This window comes from Mauremys mutica, chromosome 11 (assembly GCF_020497125.1).
Source record: "Mauremys mutica isolate MM-2020 ecotype Southern chromosome 11, ASM2049712v1, whole genome shotgun sequence".
NCBI classification, from domain to species: domain Eukaryota; kingdom Metazoa; phylum Chordata; order Testudines; family Geoemydidae; genus Mauremys; species Mauremys mutica.
In genome coordinates, this window is record NC_059082.1 from 34,257,099 (window position 1) to 34,277,614 (window position 20,516).

Consider the following 20,516-nt stretch of genomic DNA (forward strand, 5'->3'; position numbering starts at 1 on the left):
TAAATGCTGCATACTCAGACTGGAATGGATCTTTACAGTCACAACTTACTGGCAGGGAGGGGAGAGCGGGTGTCTTATTTTGGGTTGAGTTGTCATATGCCGAGTATCAGCACAAAGGTGATTTTTTTGGGGGCAGGGGGCTATGCGGGGAGGAGGGCACTTTGAACAAAATCCATTCAGCCACTGATGTGTGATGTGAGTGGTAGCACCAATCTTTTATACTCTTACAATTAAAATACAACCAACATTTTAAAAATGTCAGATTGTGTGTGCGTGTAGTCCTCAAAGTTTGATAGATATTGGTTATATATCTTCAAAATTATAAAATGTTTCAAAATTCCTTGCTTTCACTCTCCACATATAGACTCCTCCAAAGTCCAGCAATTATGATCCTGCACCTCCATGCCAAAAAGCTAGCCCCACACATACTTATATCATCCAGACCTGGCTACAACTTCATGGAATCCACATATGAAACATACAAAAACACACTCCACGTCTGGACATGTCCTGCTCAAATAGTATAGTCACATACATAAACATACCTAATTAGCCTCAAGCAAACAATAACTTGACCACGTTCATTCAAATAACCTACTCATCTGTACACTAATGTGCTCTAAATCTACACACACTGACACAGGCTACAAAAAAAAATTTATTCACCTTCCCACTCACTAAAGCTTACTGTAGTCAATGCGACATATTTAGTGTACTGTTGTACATGACAATACAATCTCATCCTTAACTGCATTTCCTGACTTGCGTTAACTGAAAAAGCAAAATGTTGCAATCTTAATGTTGTATGAAATATTCTGTGCTCATAAATTAAGACTGCAGTTTTTAATTCACTGGTAATGTCAGATCATACAAATCTCTGAGAAATCATTCATGCAGCAAGATTAAATAGATTGTAACAAGCACAGTGGCATTCATCAGAGAGTCGCCATACAAAACATATCTAAACAATTCCATTTCTACTGTGAAGTGGAGTTTCTTGGGCAGATTTACAAATGAAATTGCAACACAATGGAATATAAACAGCGTGTGTGGGGAATAAGTCATGCCCACATTACCATATGTCACTCTTCAAGAAAACTGAGAAATAAAACTTTAAAAAAGACAATAATTTAAGGAGCTGTGCAGTTCTGAGTGCTGAAAGGATCATTTTCACTGTTTAAACATTTCTCCAACATCTATTTTAGACATTTTCAAACAAGTGGAACCCTTCAAGTATAGCAAAGCTGGGTTAATCTGACCTTTGCATTCAAGTCTCTCTCCCTTGTTTCTGCATTTCTTCGTAGAGCAGAAAGTTCCAAAATCTCCTTATTTAAAAATTTATTCTGGGTTTTGTAACCCTGAAGATTGTCCTGTTAATAAAAATAAATATTGAAGTTTATCGTCTATAGATATTGACATTTAAACTTCTACTTGACAACATACAGTAGAATATAGGACAAGCAGTCACTATTAGATCTTGACCTGACCTGAAGAAAAGCTCTGTATAGTTCGAAAGCTTGCATCTCTCACCAACAGAAGCTGGTCCAATAAAAGATACTACCTCACCCATCTTGTCTCACTATTAGATCTTGTCAGTTAAATACCACTACCAAACCAGATAATATTATTTTCTAGCCTTGCACAAAAAAAGCCAAACTTACATTGCTAGTACAAATCTCCAGGAATAGGTTCAATCAATTATATATATATGAATGAGTACTTCAAAGGCTATGCCCACGATGCAGAAATACACGTATCTAGCAAAAAGCTCTCTCACTTCAACCTGTCTAAACCCTGACCTCCAGAGCTTGAAGTTATGAGCTAAGTGAGAGAAAGATGGTACTTTTCAAACAAACAATCATCTCTTGCTACTCCCACATCTTCAGCATTCCTCATCTGCTACATCCACTTCTGTCAGTAGATAAAATATTATTTGCTTATTCATTTCTGTAGTTTAATCCCTTATTATCCAGAATTCCTTATGCTATGATGTAGGAAGTTGCAGATGAAATGACAAAAAAGGGATTTTCCCTTTGAAAGTTTTATTTAAATAGGAACACAATCATATTCCAAACTGTTTTGGAGTAGAGTAATTATCCAATGGCAAGCAAGCTTAAATGGTAGTTTACCAAAAATACAAATTTTGTTTGATCCCAAACTCCGATATCCTATAAAACTGTGAAAGGAGTTAGGAGAAAAAAGTAGGTCACTAGCAATAGGGCCAGCACTATTAATTTTGACTTTATTGCCGGTCTATTCCTCCTTTTACATCTAAGTGACCTTTCCGTCATTTTACATTGGTCTTTTATTCCTCCCTTTATTCCTTTTGCTCTCATTTATATTTACCATCTGTTCTTTGTTTCTGACTCTTCCCTTACATCCTTGTTTTCTCTCTACCTCCTATTTCCCCCCCCTGTATTCCTAATTACATCTTATGGTATTCTTCCTCCATAGTAATTACTGGATTCACAGGTGCCGACTTTCCAAAGTGCCCGGGGGTGGGGAGGGCGCGAAGGGGTGCTCAACCCCAGTTTGGCCCCAGGCCACGCCCCCACTCCAACCCTTCCCTCAAGGCCCTGTTCTGCCTTTTCCTGCCCCCTCCCTTGAGCACGCTGCATCCTCACTCCTCCCACGCCTTCTGAATGCAGCAAAACAGCTGATTGCAGCAGGCGTAGGGAGGGAGGGGGAGGTGCTGGGGGCGAATTGATAGGGGGGCTGCAGGTGGTCAGCACCCACCATTTTCCCCCTGGGAGTGCTCCAGCCCCGAAGCACCCATGGAGTCAGCGCCTATGATTATATTACTGAAAACACAATATACTGTACTACAGCAGTGTGGACCAGCACAACACTTTAGTGGCTATGGATTATATTGTCCTGCAGGGAGCAAAATGTAGATCCCAAGCGCCACTGGGAAGAGAAAAAAAAATCCTTGGGTGTGAGTATTCTAGAGCAATGCTGCAGATTCTTGTGATCTCCTACACAGGATGGCCTATTGTGAAGCATTATAGAGAACTAGGGATTCCTCTACCCCCAACGGAGAGACACACTGCTCTTACTTTTAGTCTGTCCAGCTCCTGTAGCTCCTTGTTAAAAGAGGATGACATGGAAGAATTTGCTGTTCCACTTTGGGAGGACGGATTGTCCTCAGATTCACTGAGCTGATGAGAGAGCTTCATGATCACTTCATCTTTGGCTTGAATTGTTTCCATTAACATACCCAGCTGCTCATTGAGTTCTCCAACTTTGCATTTCAGATTCTTTACTTCCTGCTGGAGACTATCTTTTTCCAGATTTAGCTTTTCAAGCTGGTTGTTGAGACCCAAAATCTGATCATCTTTTTGGTGTAGCAGCTCTAATTTGTCTTTTGGAACCCCATCACAAAGACGGCTTGCAAAGTATTTATCGTACTGGGAAGACCGGACTGTCTGCTGCAAGAGTCGCACAAGTTCCTGAAAAGAGTAAAGTAAAGTGAGGGTGGAGAAAAGGCAGGAGACATTATAGCCTAAGAATATAATTATGTAAAATGAAAGAAAAAAAGACTTGGAATATTACATGAAGTAACAAGTGCAAATGGAATAAAGTCAGTGGGTTTTTGGAGGCCACTGAAGCAAAGAACAATAATTCTAAGTGAATACATACACCTGGCACACATTAACTGATGTATGTATTAAGCTATATTATGTGTCAGGCTTGCAGAAAGCAGTGACAGCTGTGGCCCATTCGGTAGCTGAAGAGTGGAACTGAGCTCATTAAGAGGAAGCCCTAATAGGCTATAAATTTCAATAGGATGTAATGGGGCTGTACTTCTGGGATAGAGGAATAGAGCTCCTCCCCTAAACTGAGATGAAGGGTAGAGCCTGGGTATGGTCTCAGGCTCTCTGTTTTTTCTTTCATTTTACATAATTATATTCTCTCCTGGGGGCCCAGTGAAGATGGATCTGGAAGTTCACAGTGGTTTGAAAAACCATGTAGATGTAAAAGCAGCAAAGAGTCTTGTGGCACCTTATAGACTAACAGACGTTTTGGAGCATGAGCTTTTGTGGGTGAATACCCACTTCGTCGACATGCATCCGACGAAGCGGGTATTCACCCACGAAAGCTCAGACGTTTTGGAGCATGTTAGTCTATAAGGTGCCACAAGATTCTTTGCTGCTTTTACAGATCCAGACTAACACGGCTACCCCTCTGATACTTGACACCCTGTAGATGTGTCTAAGTCGAACCAGAACCTCACACCAGTGGAGATACTGGTGGGTTATTTTATTCCCTAGAATAAAACAGGATACAGCAGAGAGAACTGTGCCTTTAAGCCTACCTATCAAGCCTGAGATTCTTGGAGGCATTTGGAGCAACCCTATGGATTTTGAGAGATAGGTTTCCCATGTAACAGGAAAGCTAGACTCTCTTTTCTTCATCCTCCCCTGGGGTTTATCACCTTTCTTCGGGTATTTTATTCCAAAGAGCCTGAGCTACTGAAGAGAACAGTTGGAGCCCTAACCCAGCTGGAAAACTTCAAGTCTCTCTTACAAGAATGTTCTACACAATCAAGGAACCAATGCTGAATTGACTGGTCAGAGATGAGGTCACTGATAACCTAAGGGCTATCAGCATATCACAACATCACCTGGGGTTGGTAGTCAATAAGGAAGCAGATGCTAAGAGAATCTATCAGTATACAGTGTTGACTCCAGGCTTGATTATTTTAACTCATATCTAGGAATGAATCTACATACCCTAAAAAAGTTTTGACTGCTACAAAATGCAGACAGTTTAATCATATAAGTTACTGTGAACACATCCTTCTGGTGCTCAGCTCCCAAAGAACCCAGTTCAACATATCTGTACTGATATTCAAAGCCCTCTGCTAGATCAGCCCTAGTTTCCTTTAAGATAATAATTCTTGGCTATGGAAGAAGTAGCTGTGACAGCTACGTTCTACTGGACCAATGAAACTATCAACCAACTGGGAGGTGACTGGTGAGTGTAGAAGAAAGAATTCTCACAGGAGCTGGATCTAGAATAGGGAACTCACTCCTACAAGAGGACTGTGAGTAAATGTGGAACTCATTTAAATTGAGTTAGCTTTCCCCTCAACAAGGTCACACAGGAAAATTCAAAACAACCCGCCTCATAATCTAATAAATTTGGAAAGAAAGAGTTGTTTCTACTAGTTTTAAATATGTCAAAAACACTCATTTACTACAACAAATGGGGCTATGTAAGTACTTACACAGTGTGTGGACCAGTACTTAAAGTTGCTGGTCTAAGCCTTGTACCACGCTCTATCAAACCCTGTTGGTGATATAGACTGTATCCAAATTAGGCATAAATGCTCGCTTTTCTCTAATGCGATTAGGAAAGCGATGGATCTCAGACATGAGAAGTTCTCTGAGGGAGAACAAAGAGGGACTGCAGATACAGGGGGTGAATAGTCTTTAATTCCCCACAGACATATTCTGGAAAGCTGGTTTCAATGGGTAAATAAGGGAGGATATAAAAGCCAAAAGAGCAGTTACTGAACCCTATGCAACCTAAAGACTTTTCCATCTCTTGGTACTCTGCTTTGAGATTTTCAAATGCACAGGTACATTTAGCATTGGTGTTTGTAGTTTAAAAGGGTGGATTTACTCTCAGTTGTGGACAGGCCTGACAATGCTGTGCTTGTCCTTCTTGTGTGAATTACCTTTTGGCTCGACAAATCTTTCTTTAGCCTTTCCAACTCTTCTTGCTGGCTTTGAAACTTCAGTTGCATTTCAGAAGCTAGCTTGTTGCCATTCCCAGAATTCCATTCAACTGGAGATGTGTCACTGCTATTCCGATTTTTGCTTGATCCAATCATTTCTTTCAATGGACGTCTTGCTTTGTATGGAATGCGGCCAAAATCAAATGGAAAGGCTGAACTGGTCACTCCTGTGTAAAACAATTTGTTCTAGAGGTTTCAATGCATTCAAAAAGTTTCTTTATAAAATATACGTCTGCACTTGCTCACTAAAATTAGACTTACACCAAAGTTTAAACACACCCAACACGTCATTGTTGAGTATGGCTCATTTTCCAAGTTGCTTCCTTTGACATCTCTTTTGGCATTAAAGGTCTTTTTTTAGAGAGACCATGAATGCGATACTGAGGAAATACGCTTGACGAATTAAACAGAATTTTACATACTCACTACAAAAATGAGAAACATTCCAGCCACCAAGTTTACTTTGCCATGGAAGCAAATTACAGTTAACTGTTAAGATTTCTTCTGTTTTAAACAACTACGGCCCTAACCTTAAAATCAGACCCAACAGGCAGCCACACCTGTGCAGCACCATTTAAGCTGCTAGTGTTCTCCATAGCTGTGAGGGCCCTCCTGAATGGAGCAGATTGCAGGGACGAGTGCCTTTGTTTAGACAGAAGGATGCTATCTCCTACATTAACTAATGCTTCATAAGAGCTCTAAAGAGTTGTGCAAATTTTCATGAAGTTACTTCAAAAACTTATGACTATAAGAATTAATCAAAGCATAGATGCATTTCCCACTCACTATCCCCCTCCCCCGTCAAGTAGCAGCAACCAGGATGTTGCTTCATCCACTTTGGATGAAGAGTGACACCTCTGAAGTCTGAAACCAATGACTCCCCTGAGTGGCTGGCTCTACGTAAGATTATAATCAAAGATCTTGACTCTTTCCTTCCCTCTTGTAGCCCTGCGTCTCAACAACAAAACAAAGACACACCTGCCCACAGAGTCAAATACAAGAGATCTCTCATATACCTTTGTCACATGCACCACAGGATACAGTACTATGGACAAACCACTGTTTGACCCTTGACTACATCACAAAAAGATAATTTCATGTGCAAAGATTTGGTTTGCAAAGAAATGACTGAATTCTTGTTATATTTTCTGAAGATACAGCTAACAGTGTGGTATATTAACAGAAAAAGAACCTTCTGGTACCTTTGTTTCCTTCTGATGCATGTTTCCGCCTTTCTTCCAGTGCCATTGACTCCTCTAAGTCCTTTTGGGTTGGATCTAACATCTCCCACTCTTCGCTGGTATAAAACACACTCTTACGATTTTCACTGTTTCCTTTTCCAGATCTTAAGGAAGACATTGAATTTCTGTGGAATAAAGAAAATAATCATAGTGATGCCATTTTTTCTTGGGGGGGGGGGGGGTATCTTTTTTTAAATTTACCTTTTTAGTCACATCATACATGTACACCTTATGAAAATCACCCAAACAACGTACACTTTCAAAACACATCAATGAATCCTCTTTGTTAAACAGAGCTTAAATTAACAAAACCAATGCTAAATAAAATGCAAACAAAAACCAAGTAGTCATGTCCTGTAATACCTACTATCAGTATTTAAGCACTGATCATAACATATTCAAGGTCCAGGAGAGTGGCTTTGCTGCAGCACGTGGTACTGTGAGGCAAATGACCAAAATACATGAGACCCCTATGGTCTTTCACTCCTGGCCTGGCCCTGCTTTATCCATGTGTTTTGGCAGTGAAACATTTGGTTTTTCTGGGGAATGGGGTTTTGTTTTTTTGTTTTTAATCTATTTATTAAAATAGTTCTTTATTTTAAATGTCAGGGTAAACAACTGCTAAGTGTTAAACAGAATAGGGAGTATGCAGGTCAAAAGGCCAGTGTGTATTATCGTATCACAAACTGAATTAACATAAAATTGGGGTCATCCAAAAGCTGAATCTATTGTAGTTACACAGATGTTGAGGAGAGAATCTCCATGCTAGTTAGAATGCTGCCAAACTATCTGCAAGGGACTTGCAAAGGCAATCTCTAGGATCCAATCTGACAGTTTTGTAGGAAGCATAACCTATTTTTCATATAAGTAAAAGATTTTATGCTGAAGAAGCACTATAGTGACAAAGGCCTAAACCAACACTGCATATAAGGCGGTTACTCACCGTAGTAACTGGTGTTCTTCGAGATGTGTTGCTCCTATCCATTCCATGTAGGTGTGCGCGCCGCGCGTGCACGGCTCTTCGGAACATTTTTACCCTAGCAACTCCGGCGGGCCGGCTGGCGCCCCCTGGAGTGGCGCCGCTATGGCGCTGGATATATACCCCAGCCGGCCCGTCCGCTCCTCAGTTCCTTCTTGCCGGCTATTCCGACAGTGGGGAAGGAGGGCGGGTCTGGAATGGATAGGAGCAACACATCTCGAAGAACACCAGTTACTACGGTGAGTAACCGCCTTTTCTTCTTCGAGTGATTGCTCCTATGCATTCCATGTAGGTGATTCCCAAGCCTTACCTAGGCGGTGGGGTCAGAATGAGACGTGGCGGAGTGTAATACCGCGGAGCCGAAGGCTGCGTCGTCTCGAGACTGCTGCACCAACGTGTAGTGGGAAGCGAAGGTGTGGACGGAAGACCAGGTGGCCGCTCTACAGATGTCCTGGATGGGAACATGGGCCAGGAAGGCGGCCGACGAGGCGTGCGCTCTGGTCAAGTGTGCAGTGAGTCGGCACGGGGTGACGCGAGCAAGCTCGTAGCACGTTCGTATGCAGGCCGTCACCCAGGATGAAATCCGCTGTGAGGAAACCGGCTCGCCTTTCATGCGGTCTGCGATCGCTACAAACAGTTGGGTCGAATGCCGGAAGGGTTTCGTCCGGTCAATGTAGAAAGCGAGGGCCCTGCGGACGTCCAGGGTGTGGAGCTGCTGCTCACGAGGTGAGGCGTGCGGCTTCGGGAAGAAGACCGGGAGGAAGATCTCCTGGTTGAGGTGGAAGGCCGACACCACCTTGGGGAGGAGGGCTGGGTGTGGCCGAAGCTGCACTTTGTCCCTGTGGAAGACGGTATACGGGGGACCCGCCGTCAGGGCGTGGAGTTCCGAGACTCGTCTGGCGGATGTGATTGCTACGAGGAAAGCCGTCTTCCAGGTAAGATGGAGCAGAGAGCACGTGGCCAAGGGCTCGAAGGGTGGGCCCATCATCTGGGCGAGAACCAGGTTTAGATCCCAAGTCGGAGCAGGAGGACGCACCTGAGGGTAGAGACGGTCTAACCCTTTAAGGAAGCGGGCTACCATTGGGTTGGAGAAGACGGAGCGACCTCCTATAGCGGGTCGAAAGGCTGACAGAGCTGCCAGGTGCACCCTGAGGGACGAGATTGCGAGACCTTGACCTTTCAGGTACCAGATCTGGATGGGGGCCGAGAATGGGTTAAGACCTCGCTGGTCGCACCAGAGCGCGAAGCGTTTCCACTTCGCGAGGTAGGTAGAGCGCGTCGAAGGCTTCCTGCTTTCCAGCAGAACTTGTTGCGCCGCCGCCGAACAACCCCTCTCTGCGTCGGTCAACCACTCAGGAACCAAGCTGTAAGATGCAGCGACTGCAGGTTCGGGTGACAAAGCCTGCCGAGGTCCTGAGTGATGAGGTCCGGCCATAACGGAAGGGGAATGGGATCCGAACTGACAGCTCGAGCAGCAGGGTTGTGTACCAGTGCTGTCTCGGCCAGGCCGGAGCGGACGAGTATTACGCGGGCCCTGTCCCTCCGAAGCTTGAGTAGCACTCGGTGGACGAGCGGAAACGGAGGGAACGCGTAAAGGAGGGAGTCCGTCCATGGCAGGAGAAACGCATCCGAGAGGGAGCCTGGAGCTTGACCCTGGAAGGAGCAGAACCTGTGGCACTTCCTGTTGGCCCGGGAGGCGAAGAGGTCTACCTGGGGAAACCCCCACCTCTGGAAGATTGCGTAAGCCACATCTGGGCGAAGCGACCACTCGTGGGAGGCGAAGGACCTGCTCAGACGGTCGGCCAACGTGTTCTGCACCCCCGGCAGAAAAAACGCTTCGAGGCGAATCGAGGTCACGCAAAGGTCCCAGAGGAGCATCGCCTCCTTGCAAAGCGGGGAGGATCGAGCTCCGCCCTGCTTGTTGACATAGAACATGGCTGTGGTGTTGTCCGTGTACACCGCTACACAGCGGTCCTGAAGGTGGGTCCGAAAGGCGAGACACGCCAGACGGATCGCTCTCAGCTCCTGGACGTTGATATGGAGGGAGAGCTCCTGGGCTGACCAGAGACCCTGGGTGTGCCAGTCTCCTATGTGAGCCCCCGATCCAAGCGCCGACGCGTCTGTGGTCAGGGTGATCGACGGTCGAGGAGGGCGGAACGGAACCCCTGCGCAGACTGTCTCCGGATTTAGCCACCAGTTGAGCGTCTGGAGAGTGGGTCTCGGCACCGTCACCACCATATCCATGGGGTCGCGATGAGGGCGGTACACCGATGCCAGCCACATTTGGAACGGGCGAAGTTGCAGCCTTGCGTGCGCGGTCACAAACGTACACGCTGCCATGTGACCTAGGAGACGTAGGCAGGACCGCACCGTTGTTGTCGGAAAGGCATGCAGTGTCCGTATAAGGGAGACGGACGTCTCGTGCCAAGTATGAGGGAGGCAGGCTCTGGCCAGATTGGAGTCGAGGACTGCTCCTATGAATTCCACTCTTTGCGCCGGAACTAAGTGGGACTTTTCGGCGTTGATAAGTAGGCCGAGAGACCGGAACAGATGCAGTATCTCGGACACCTGAGCCGCCACCAGCTCTTGGGTGCGGCCACGAATCAGCCAGTCGTCGAGATATGGGTATACATGAATTCGACGACGACGGAGGGCTGCGGCCACGACAGCCATGCATTTGGTGAATACCCTCGGTGCGGTGGAAAGGCCGAAGGGTAACACCGCAAACTGGTAGTGGGCCTCGTTGACCATGAAGCGCAGGTAGCGTCTGTGGGGGGGGTAAATTGCCACATGAAAGTAAGCATCCTTCATGTCGAGGGCGGCAAACCAGTCTCCCGGATCCAAGGAAGGGATAATGGTCCCCAAGGTTACCATCCGAAACTTGAGCTTGCAGAGGTACTTGTTGAGCTCCCGGAGGTCTAAGATGGGACGAAGACCTCCTTTCGCCTTGGGGATGAGAAAGTATCTGGAGTAGAATCCCCTGCCCCGCCTGCTGGGAGGCACCTCCTCGATGGCACCCACGCTCAACAGAGACTGGACCTCCTGTAAGAGGACTTGCTCGTGAGAGGGGTCCCTGAAGAGGGACGGGGAAGGGGGGGACGGGGAAGGTGGGTGGGAGGGAGGGGGCGAAATAAACTGTAGGCGGTAGCCGTGCTGGACGGTGTTGAGTACCCAGCTGTCCGATGTTACAGAACGCCACGTCTGGAGGAAGCGGGAAAGGCGACTTGAAAACAAAAGGGATGGATCCTGGGGGGAGAGTGGTGGGCCGTCCTCGGGCGTCCCATCAAAAGGCCGGCTTTGGACCTTGAGGAGCCTTGGACGAGCCTTGGGTCTGGTTACGACGCCCCCCTGACGGTCTGCGGCGGAAGGGGGCCCTTCGATTATTAAATGGCCGAGACCTGGCCTGCGGGACGGGCCGATAGGGTTGCTGCCGGAACGATCGCCTTTGTGTGGCCGGCGTATGCATTCCCAAAGTACAGATCGCCACTCGTCCGTCCTTTAGGGTCTGAAGTCTCGTGTCAGTTTTTTCAGAGAATAGACCCTGCATCTCAAAGGGGAGGTCCTGGAGGGTGTATTGTACCTCCGGCGGCAAAGTGGAAGACTGGAGCCACGCAATGCGCCGCATGGTTACCCCGGACGCCACGGTTCTGGCCCCCGAGTCCGCTGAGTCCACCGCCGCTTTGATTAAGGTCCTGGAGGCCAGATTTCCCTCTTCCAGGAGCGCCGAGAATTCTCGGCGGGAGTCCTGCGGGGTCAGCTCCGCGAATTTTCCCAGGCACCCCAAGATGTTAAATGTATATCGGGATAGTAGGGCCATTTGATTTGCAATGCGGAGCTGGAGGCCTCCCGCCGAATAAATCTTGCGGCCCAATAAGTCCATGCGCCGGGACTCCTTGGACTTCGGCGCAGCGGCAGGCTGTCCGTTACGCTCCCGGTCGTTCACGGACTGGACTACCAAAGAGTCCGGAGTTGGGTGCACATAAAGATATTCGTACCCCTTGGGCGGGACAGAATATTTCCTCTCCGCTCCGCGTGCCGTGGGAGGGACGGAGGAAGGCGACTGCCAGATGGCGGCATTGTTCTGCTGGACTGTGCGGATGAATGGCAGCGCTACTCTCACGGGGGCGTCTGCTCCCACCACATCCGTGATGGGGTCATCGACCTCTTGGACCTCTTCGATGGGCAGGTTGATGGCTTTCGCTACCCTCCGGAGAAGGTCCTGGTGCGCCTTGAGGTCAATAGGCGGGGGTTCTGATGGTGACGCCCCTGCCACAGCCTCGTCGGGAGAGGAGGACGAGGAGTGACCTGGCAGCACCTCTTCAGGTGCCTGCTCTGCCTCTGGGCGATCAGGTGCCAGTGTCTCATGCCCCAACGGTGTGCCGTGAGCGGCGGTCTGTGGCGTTGGAGACGGGGGTGGCCTGCTGATAGTGGCCACTGGCACCGAACGCGCCGAGCCTGGCTGCCTCGGTGGAAGGGGAGGCCCTTGCTCATGTTGGGCCCAGGGTACCCAAAATCCCCACTGCTGGGGTCCATGGTCCTGCGGAAGAGACCCCGCTCGGAAGTCTACCGCACTGCCCTCAGGGGAAGCAACTGAGGGTTCCCTCGAAGGCCAGGGAGGAGCCGTAGCGGTTCCCGGGTGGACGTCCGGTGCCGGAGTAAACTGTCTCTCCGGTGCCGAAGGACGGTGCCGGTCGTCATGCGGTCTAACAGGCGAGCGGGATCTGCGCGTGGCGCGGTGCCGGGAGCTCGACCTGCGGCGCCGGGAGCTCGACCTGCGGCGCCGGGAGTCAGACCTCGAGCGCGAGCGGTGGCGCCTTGAGCGGCTGCGTGACTCTCGACGTCGCCCGCGATGCCTGGAGCCGGACCTGGTGCGGTGCCGGTGACTCGGCGACCGGGACCTGGAGCGTCGCCGGGAGTGCGACCGGTACCGCGATTGGGAGCGGTACCGGGACTGCGACCGGTGACGAGACGGGGAGTGGCGTCTCGACGTTGACCGTCTCATGGATCGGGCCCGGTGCGTTGGTGACCGGCGCCTTGAGCGAGATCGGGATCGAGACCGGATCGTGGTGCCGCGATCACCTCGGCCGCCAGGGGAAGGAGGGCGCATCATCAGCGGCTTCCCAATGGACTTGAGTGTCCGCACCGGCGGTACCGGTAGCTGATGGCCCGTATCAGCGGTGAGGTCGATCAGCTCCCTCGCCGTCGCGGAACGCCTCGGGCGTGGACGGGAGCCTCAGCTCCTCCTCGGTAGGTTACCGGGGAGCTGGGCGGGTGCCGGACTCGACGGGCCTTGCGGCGCCGGTGTCGACGGCCCGGTGCACTTCTTGTGCACTGCCTCAGCCTGTACCGTTTGCGTCGGAGGTGGCTGGGCTAACGGCTTCTGCTGCTGCTTCGCAAGAGGCCGTCTTCGGCACCTTGTGCTTCTTCCCCAGGGGAGAGAGGGAGCGGTGCCGGATCTTCGGTGCCGGGTGCCGAGAGGCGTCGGCACCGGAGCGGCTCGGTGCTGCCGGTGCGCTGCTCACGGAGGCAGGCTTCGGCGCCGATGGAGCTGGCGCGGAGGTTGGAGAGCCGACTCCATAAGGAGTTGTTTTAGACGAGAGTCCCGCTCTTTTCTCGTACGCGGCTTGAAGGCTACGCAAATCAGGCACTTATCCGATCTGTGCGACTCTCCGAGGCAGCAGAGGCAGGAGTCGTGCGGGTCACTCACCGGCATGGGCCGCTGGCAAGCCACGCAGGGCTTGAATCCCGGTGCTCTGGGCATAAGCCCGCACCGGGGCGGAAGAAGAGGGCTAACCCCTCTAATTCCCTAACTACTATACTATACAACTAACTATACAACTAGAACAAGAAACTTTAACAAATTATTAACAACTATATACACTAAATCTATGGAGAACGCTAGGGCTGTGGAGGTAAGGGAGCACTCCACTGTTCCTACTAGCCGTCACGGGCGGAAAGAAGGAACTGAGGAGCGGACGGGCCGGCTGGGGTATATATCCAGCGCCATAGCGGCCCCACTCCAGGGGGCGCCAGCCGGCCCGCCGGAGTTGCTAGGGTAAAAATGTTCCGAAGAGCCGTGCACGCGCGGCGCGCACACCTACATGGAATGCATAGGAACAATCACTCGAAGAAGAACAATATATTTGTGCACTTCAGACAGTTCTGAACATTGCATCTCAAGTCTCTTTCTAAATGTAGCACCGCTACATTTAAGGATCAGTTAACTTGTCAAATACAAGTATGTTTAATCTCCAGCCTTTAAGGATGGAGGCCCCATCTTCACCCTTCCCTGAAAGCAGCTCACCTCCTGTTTATGGAAAAGTAATTGACTTACAATGCTTATTTGACCATATAGGTGTCTTACTATTGAGACTATTTGCTGGCTTGACCCAATGCTTCTCTAAAGTTTTACAGGAAATCTGTCATCTGAGCTAGGTGATCCGATACACCAGTTTTTCCCAAACTTGGGACACCGCTTGTATAAGGAAAGCCCCTGTTGGGCTGGGCCGGTTTGTTTACCTGCCCCGTCCCCAGGTCCGGCCGATCGCGGCTCCCACTGGCCATGGTTCGCTGCTCCAGGCCAATGGGAGCCGCTGGAAGTGGCGCGGGCTGAGGGATGTACTGGCCACCACTTCCAGCGGTTCTCATTGGCCTGGAGCAGCGAACTGCGGCAAGCGGGAGCCACAATCGGCCGGACCTGGGGATGAGGCAGGTAAACAAACCGGCCCGGCCCGCCAGGGGCTTTCCCTGCACAAGCGGCATCCCAAGTTTGGGAAACACTGCGATACACTATACATATCACAATACCATGATTCCAAATAATTTGGTTCAATTAAGCAGTCTGATAATGATCATTTTGATACAGTTTTTTTAAACCACAATGTAATCCTTCATAAAGCAAGGAGCATCTGATTTGCAAACTTGGCTGGGATTTGATTATGTATTCAGTAATCTTTTCACCGCTATTCTTTCTGTGTATGTAGGACTACAAGATCCACATGGTGTCGACAGTGAGCCTGTTATTTCTAAGTCACTGGTTCAGATCCAGCCCCGGTTCTTAGACAGACATCTACAAAGTCTGTGTGGAGTGAATGTGGCAGTCTCTGATTAATTCCTGGTGAACAAGAATCCACATCACAAAAAACTCAGACATCTCTCTAGGAATTCTCAGTATAGAAGCAAAGGACTGAGCTATTCTCTTTCTACAAGAGGTGAGCTTTCCACTGTCCATGCCTGTCTTGTCCTGTGGCTGGAGGACTTCATTCTTAAATGCCATCAAACCTCCACCTTTCCAGAGTTTTAAGATAACTATGTTTAGAAAAAAGAACAGGAGTACTTGTGGCACCTTAGAGACTAACAAATTTATTTGAGCATAAGCTTTTGTGGGCTATAGCCCACTTCATTGGATGCACAGAATGTAACATATCTCCTTACTATATGTTCATCAGATGCACAGAATGGAAGTGGGCTGTAGCCCACGAAAGCTTATGCTCAAATTAATTTGTTAGTCTCTAAGGTGCCAGAAGTACTCCTGTTCTTTTTGCGGATACAGACTAACATGGCTGCTACTCTGAAACCTATGTTTAGAAAGAATAATGAGGCAAGAGAAACAATAATAAGCAAGAGGTACTTGAAAATGTTTTTCATATATTCCCCATGAGGGCAAATATCATAGTTGGTGTTCAATTTCTACACGTACTTTTCATAAGGACTTTGTTTGCTGACTCTTTGAGGATTGAGAATTAAGTATGTGCTATTGGACTACAAATTAAGTATAAAGAGTAGCTGGTTGAATTCCTTTATAATATGTATTTAAATAATTAAATACAGCATACCTCCCCCCCTCCTCCACATTACTGAAATTTATGTAAAGCTATAGTACCACAGGACTTTAGGTTTACAGAGCTACAACAGCAAACCAAGGTAGTTTATTCTTTTAAATAATATTTTAATTATATATAGTTACACAAAATATGTGAAAGTTCAAAATGATCTACTGGCTCATTCTATATTATGAAATCCCATCATATGATTAGGTAACTCAGGGGTTATTACAGTACATCCTTTTAAACAAGCAGGACTCTACATAAACAAATGAGGCTGCAGAAACTGTTAGCATAAGAAGGAAGGACTATTCAGCTCTGAACATTTATCTGATCCAATTAGTTTTTGGTGGCTTTAATTGCTGAAAGCTGATTTAAAATGAAAGCAACTTCCAGCTTAGGCAAGTGCAATTAACGTGCACATATAGTACATTCTTTATATGAAACATACTCTCTTCACTTCCCTCTTGTTATTTCTTTACTGTTGCTTAGGGCATATGCAGATATTACGACAAGCCCTTGCTGTCAAGCAGATGTTAACCATATGTTAAAGCTCTACACAAAGAACTACTGTGATGAAATTGTGCTGCATGGCTAAAGAAGCAAGAATGGTCTTGTGTTTAAGACACTGACCCAGGGGACTCAGCAAGTATGGGCTCCCAGCACTGACACAGACTTCCTCTGAAACCTTGGATAAATCCCTTCATCTCCGTGCCTCAGTTCACTTTCTGTACTATAGAGTTAACAATTCCAAATTCACATCCATGAAAAACGCATCACGGATCATGAAATCTGGTCTCCCCGCTGTGAAATCTGGTCTTTTGTGTGCTTTTACCTTATACTATACAGATTTCACAGGGAAGACTGGTGTTTCTCGAATTGGGGGTCCTGACCCAAAAAGGAGTTACAGAAGGGTCCCAAGATTACTTTAGTGTGGTCATGGTATTGCCACCCTTACTTCTGCGCTGCCTTCAGAGCTGAGTGGCCAGAGAGCAGCAGCTGTTGGCCAGGCACCCATCTCTGAAGGCAGCTCCCCACCAGCAGCCGTGCAGAAGTAAGGGTGGCAATACCATACCATGCCACCCTTATTTCTGCCCTGCTGCCTTCAGAGCTGAACTCCCATCCAGCAGCCACCGCTCTCCAGCTGCTCAGCTGTGAATGCAGTGCTGCCACCAGCAGTGCAGAAGTCAGGGTAGCAGTACTGCAATCCCCCCTACAACTCCTTTTGGGTCAGGACCCCTACAATTACAATACCATGAAATTTCAGATTTAAGTAGCTGAAACCATGAAATTTATGATTTTTATAATCCCATGACTGTGAAATTGACCAAAACGGACCATGAGTTTGGTAGGGCCCTACTAATAGTATGTTGCAAGAATTAATTAATTAATCAGTCAATCTTTGTATAAGGCACACAGATACTAAGGTGCTGAAAACCACAATATGACCTATACAAATAAATAAAATTGCTTAAAGTTTAGATACTATGCTTCCCATTCCTCAACTATATTAGCTCTGCATCTTAGGTATTTCTAGGTTGTCTATCACATCAATAGCCTGCTTAGCCATCATTAACTATTACAGTAAAAATTCTAATCCGGTTTAAAAACTGATTTTTATTTGTATTTTAAGTTTATGATTATGAAGATGTCATTAACTACCCCTTAAGGATTGGATTCCATAAGCTCTCTATCAGCAGAAATCGCTTACAGTTTATCAGAGTTCTATCTTACATACAAAAAACTATGTTAAAAGAACATTAAGATTGCAAAGTCCAGCACTCAAAAGTTAGGAATTTTAAGTAAGGTTGCCTGTGCAACTTTCATTTGGGTCCCTCATGCATATGCATTATGATACAGTCTTTAATTACATGATCACATACTATTTTCCCCCCCACAGGATGTCACCTTATTCAGTGTACTGAATCAACAGTGCTCAGTTAATGAGCAGCTCTACAATATTTTCTTTTATCCTCATTATTCAATGCACGGTCCTAGACCTTATTTACTGCACACTATTCAAATCCTGCTCTGAAGACAGAATTATTAATTTCCTCATGGGCTTTTCCATGGTGCTTATCTCTACAGTATTGATACTTCAGAAACAATTAATCTACTTTCATGAAACCCTGTGAGATGAGGGTTATCCTCATTTTACAGGTGAGGAACTGAGACGCAGATATTAAGGTCAAGAGTAATCACTAATTTTGGGCGTCCAACTTGAGATGGCTAGGATTGGATTTTCAAGAATTATAGAACACTTTATACGTTCAAAGCATAGTTCCCATGACTGCAGATTTAAGTGCTCAGCACTTCTGTATATCACACACTCTCAGGCTGTGCACCCAGAATATGAAGAACACACAATCAGTGACCACCTGTGAAAAGTTTGGTTTAAGTGATTTGCTCAGCATCACACAGGATCTCTCCAGCACACGCAGTGATAGAACCCAGTTCTCCAGGGCAGCACTTAATTGCCTTAACCATGAGACCATTCTTTCTCTTCCTGCAGCCTCCTACCTCATTCACAACACACCTTCCAACTTCTGTGCCTAACTGATTTCATTTAAAGGTTTCCTTATTTAACTCAACTGCACCGGTAAAAAATAAATAAATAAAAATTATTCTCATTGACAGCACAAGAAGAATGTGGTCTAGTTGACAGGACAGCAGCCACTGCATCACGAACTGCTCTAACATCATGGGAAAAGAATCAGCTGTCCTTTGAAAAGTAACAGAAGGTCACTAGACAGATTATATGAAATGTTCATAAAGAACCTACAGTAATAGGAGAGCCAGAAGTCAGTCACTGTACGACTGTTTTTGAAAACAATTGGTGTCAAAGAGTGAACTCAAGTAAACTTGTCTTAAAATAGTTACTTCCATTCCATGCTTTTAAAAAAATATTTCTTTCTTTAAGAAAGTGGTTGTCATAACTTGCTCAATGTTGGCCTGAATGTCTTGTATTTAATCTACAGTACATATCTTTTTAAAAAATGGAACAAACAACTAAGAATATTAATAGGGTTTTTCATCTCTAAACTACTATTTTAAATATTAACTAATGAATCACCATACCGCCACTGAAGTAAGGAATTACTACTCCCATTTTAAAGAAAAAGGATAGGATGCAGTGTGGTTAAGTATTTAATAGATCCTGGCTCCTTGTCTTGTGCTCAGACCATAAAGCTATTACTCACTATCTGACAGATAGTAAAACATCTGATGTAAAATGAACAAACACTACTGTATCTCTATACCCAACTCCACCTGTTAAATTAGTAATCCTAGTATGTATAAATAGACAGTCTACTTTAAGAGATATTGTTTCAATGGACAGGCTACTAATTTTTCCAATTTCTTGCTTAATTTGTACATTGTATCTCTCCATCTTATACTGGCCCCATCACCACAGTATCTGAGCAACCTGAAGTATCATTGGCCATTTGCTAGGGACTAGTACAATTCTCATGTGGAAAAAAGAACTCACTTGATCTCAGTACCCCATTGTTTCAGGGAGAAATTGATGGCACTTTGTTGGATTGGTGCTGGCTGGCAAGCTGCTTGTTCTCCTACCAGTTCCGTGGGAGCAGTCTCCACAGCTAGGACATTTCTAGCTTTCTCTGCTGAGACATTTGGATTCAGGATATTCAAATCTGAGAAAGGAAAGCAACATTTGTTTATTATTATGATTTTATCACCTTAAAAATTGCACAAGGCCCCCACAAATGCCATGTTTTTAAAAAGGTGTATTTGAACAACAGAAAAACAACAGGACTTTGTCTTTATCCTCAGTATGCTAAGATTTCATTGCATTCATATTGTTGTGCACTAGCTAATAAAATCTCAGAGGTACACAGTGTACTACATGGCTGAAAACAATGTATTGCAAATGCGTAAGCTGAAGAATGTACTATGGGTAGCACAAGGCATTAGAGTTTGAGGTTTTTAGCAGAGGCCTTCTGCTAACCCTCTGCATAGCAGTTATTTTCACCCCAGTGCAGTTTCAAAATAAAATACAGCCTTTGCTGATGTTAGCAATGAGCAGGCTTACAAATATCCTGCTTTGAAGTCACATAGCAGATAAACAGGAAGCTCTCTCAGATTCTGAAATGTTAAAAGGGAAAGTAGGAAATAAAACATTTAAAAAATATGTTATGATGCAGAACTCTGAAGAACTGTCTAACAAGTCAGAAAGGTAGCTGGTACCTTACACCTCTGACAATCTGGGGTGAAATCCTGAATAGGCAACAGTGAGTTTGGTGCTCTCATTTTATATCCTGTGCTGATAACGTCTTGCAAAAAGTTCCCACAGGGCCAAACCTTAGTCTTACAGAGTCCTAAATTCTATTGGACCATCGCTGAATGAAGGCCAGCCTCTAGTTAAAGGGTCCTTAGCCTGGTCCACTGCCATGTACACACAACACCTTTGGGTGCACTTTTCAAGCACTAAGACTGACATGGTTTTGTGCGTACTTAAAAAAAAAATCATCTGTGCATGCAGATGTCGGTGCTTGCTTGTGCATATGTCTGCATGTACAGTCGTCAATGTTGCACAAGCACAACTGGATGCAACCTTCTGAAAAAAAAAATCAAACCCAAGCTATGTGCATATATTTAAGAGTGCAAGTTGTAGAGTTCATGAAAAAAACCTAGAGTATATGCTGAGTACACAGTTTTCAAATACAATTTTGCTTAGGCAAAACCATTCCTTCATACACCTCATTCAC

General features: G+C 46.4%; 1 protein-coding gene across 1 annotated transcript in view; it reads right to left on the reverse strand.

The window, feature by feature from the left end:
* Window positions 1–20,516, reverse strand: part of TBC1D2B (TBC1 domain family member 2B) — a 71,320-nt gene that overhangs the window by 16,417 nt on the left and 34,387 nt on the right. The window contains exons 3-7 of the mRNA XM_044980532.1: window positions 19,277–19,442; window positions 6,946–7,109; window positions 5,684–5,910; window positions 3,057–3,449; window positions 1,260–1,370 (exon numbers count right to left, since the gene is read on the reverse strand). Coding sequence (XP_044836467.1) covers window positions 1,260–1,370; window positions 3,057–3,449; window positions 5,684–5,910; window positions 6,946–7,109; window positions 19,277–19,442 — 1,061 coding nt within the window. The remainder of the gene's footprint in view (window positions 1–1,259; window positions 1,371–3,056; window positions 3,450–5,683; window positions 5,911–6,945; window positions 7,110–19,276; window positions 19,443–20,516) is intronic.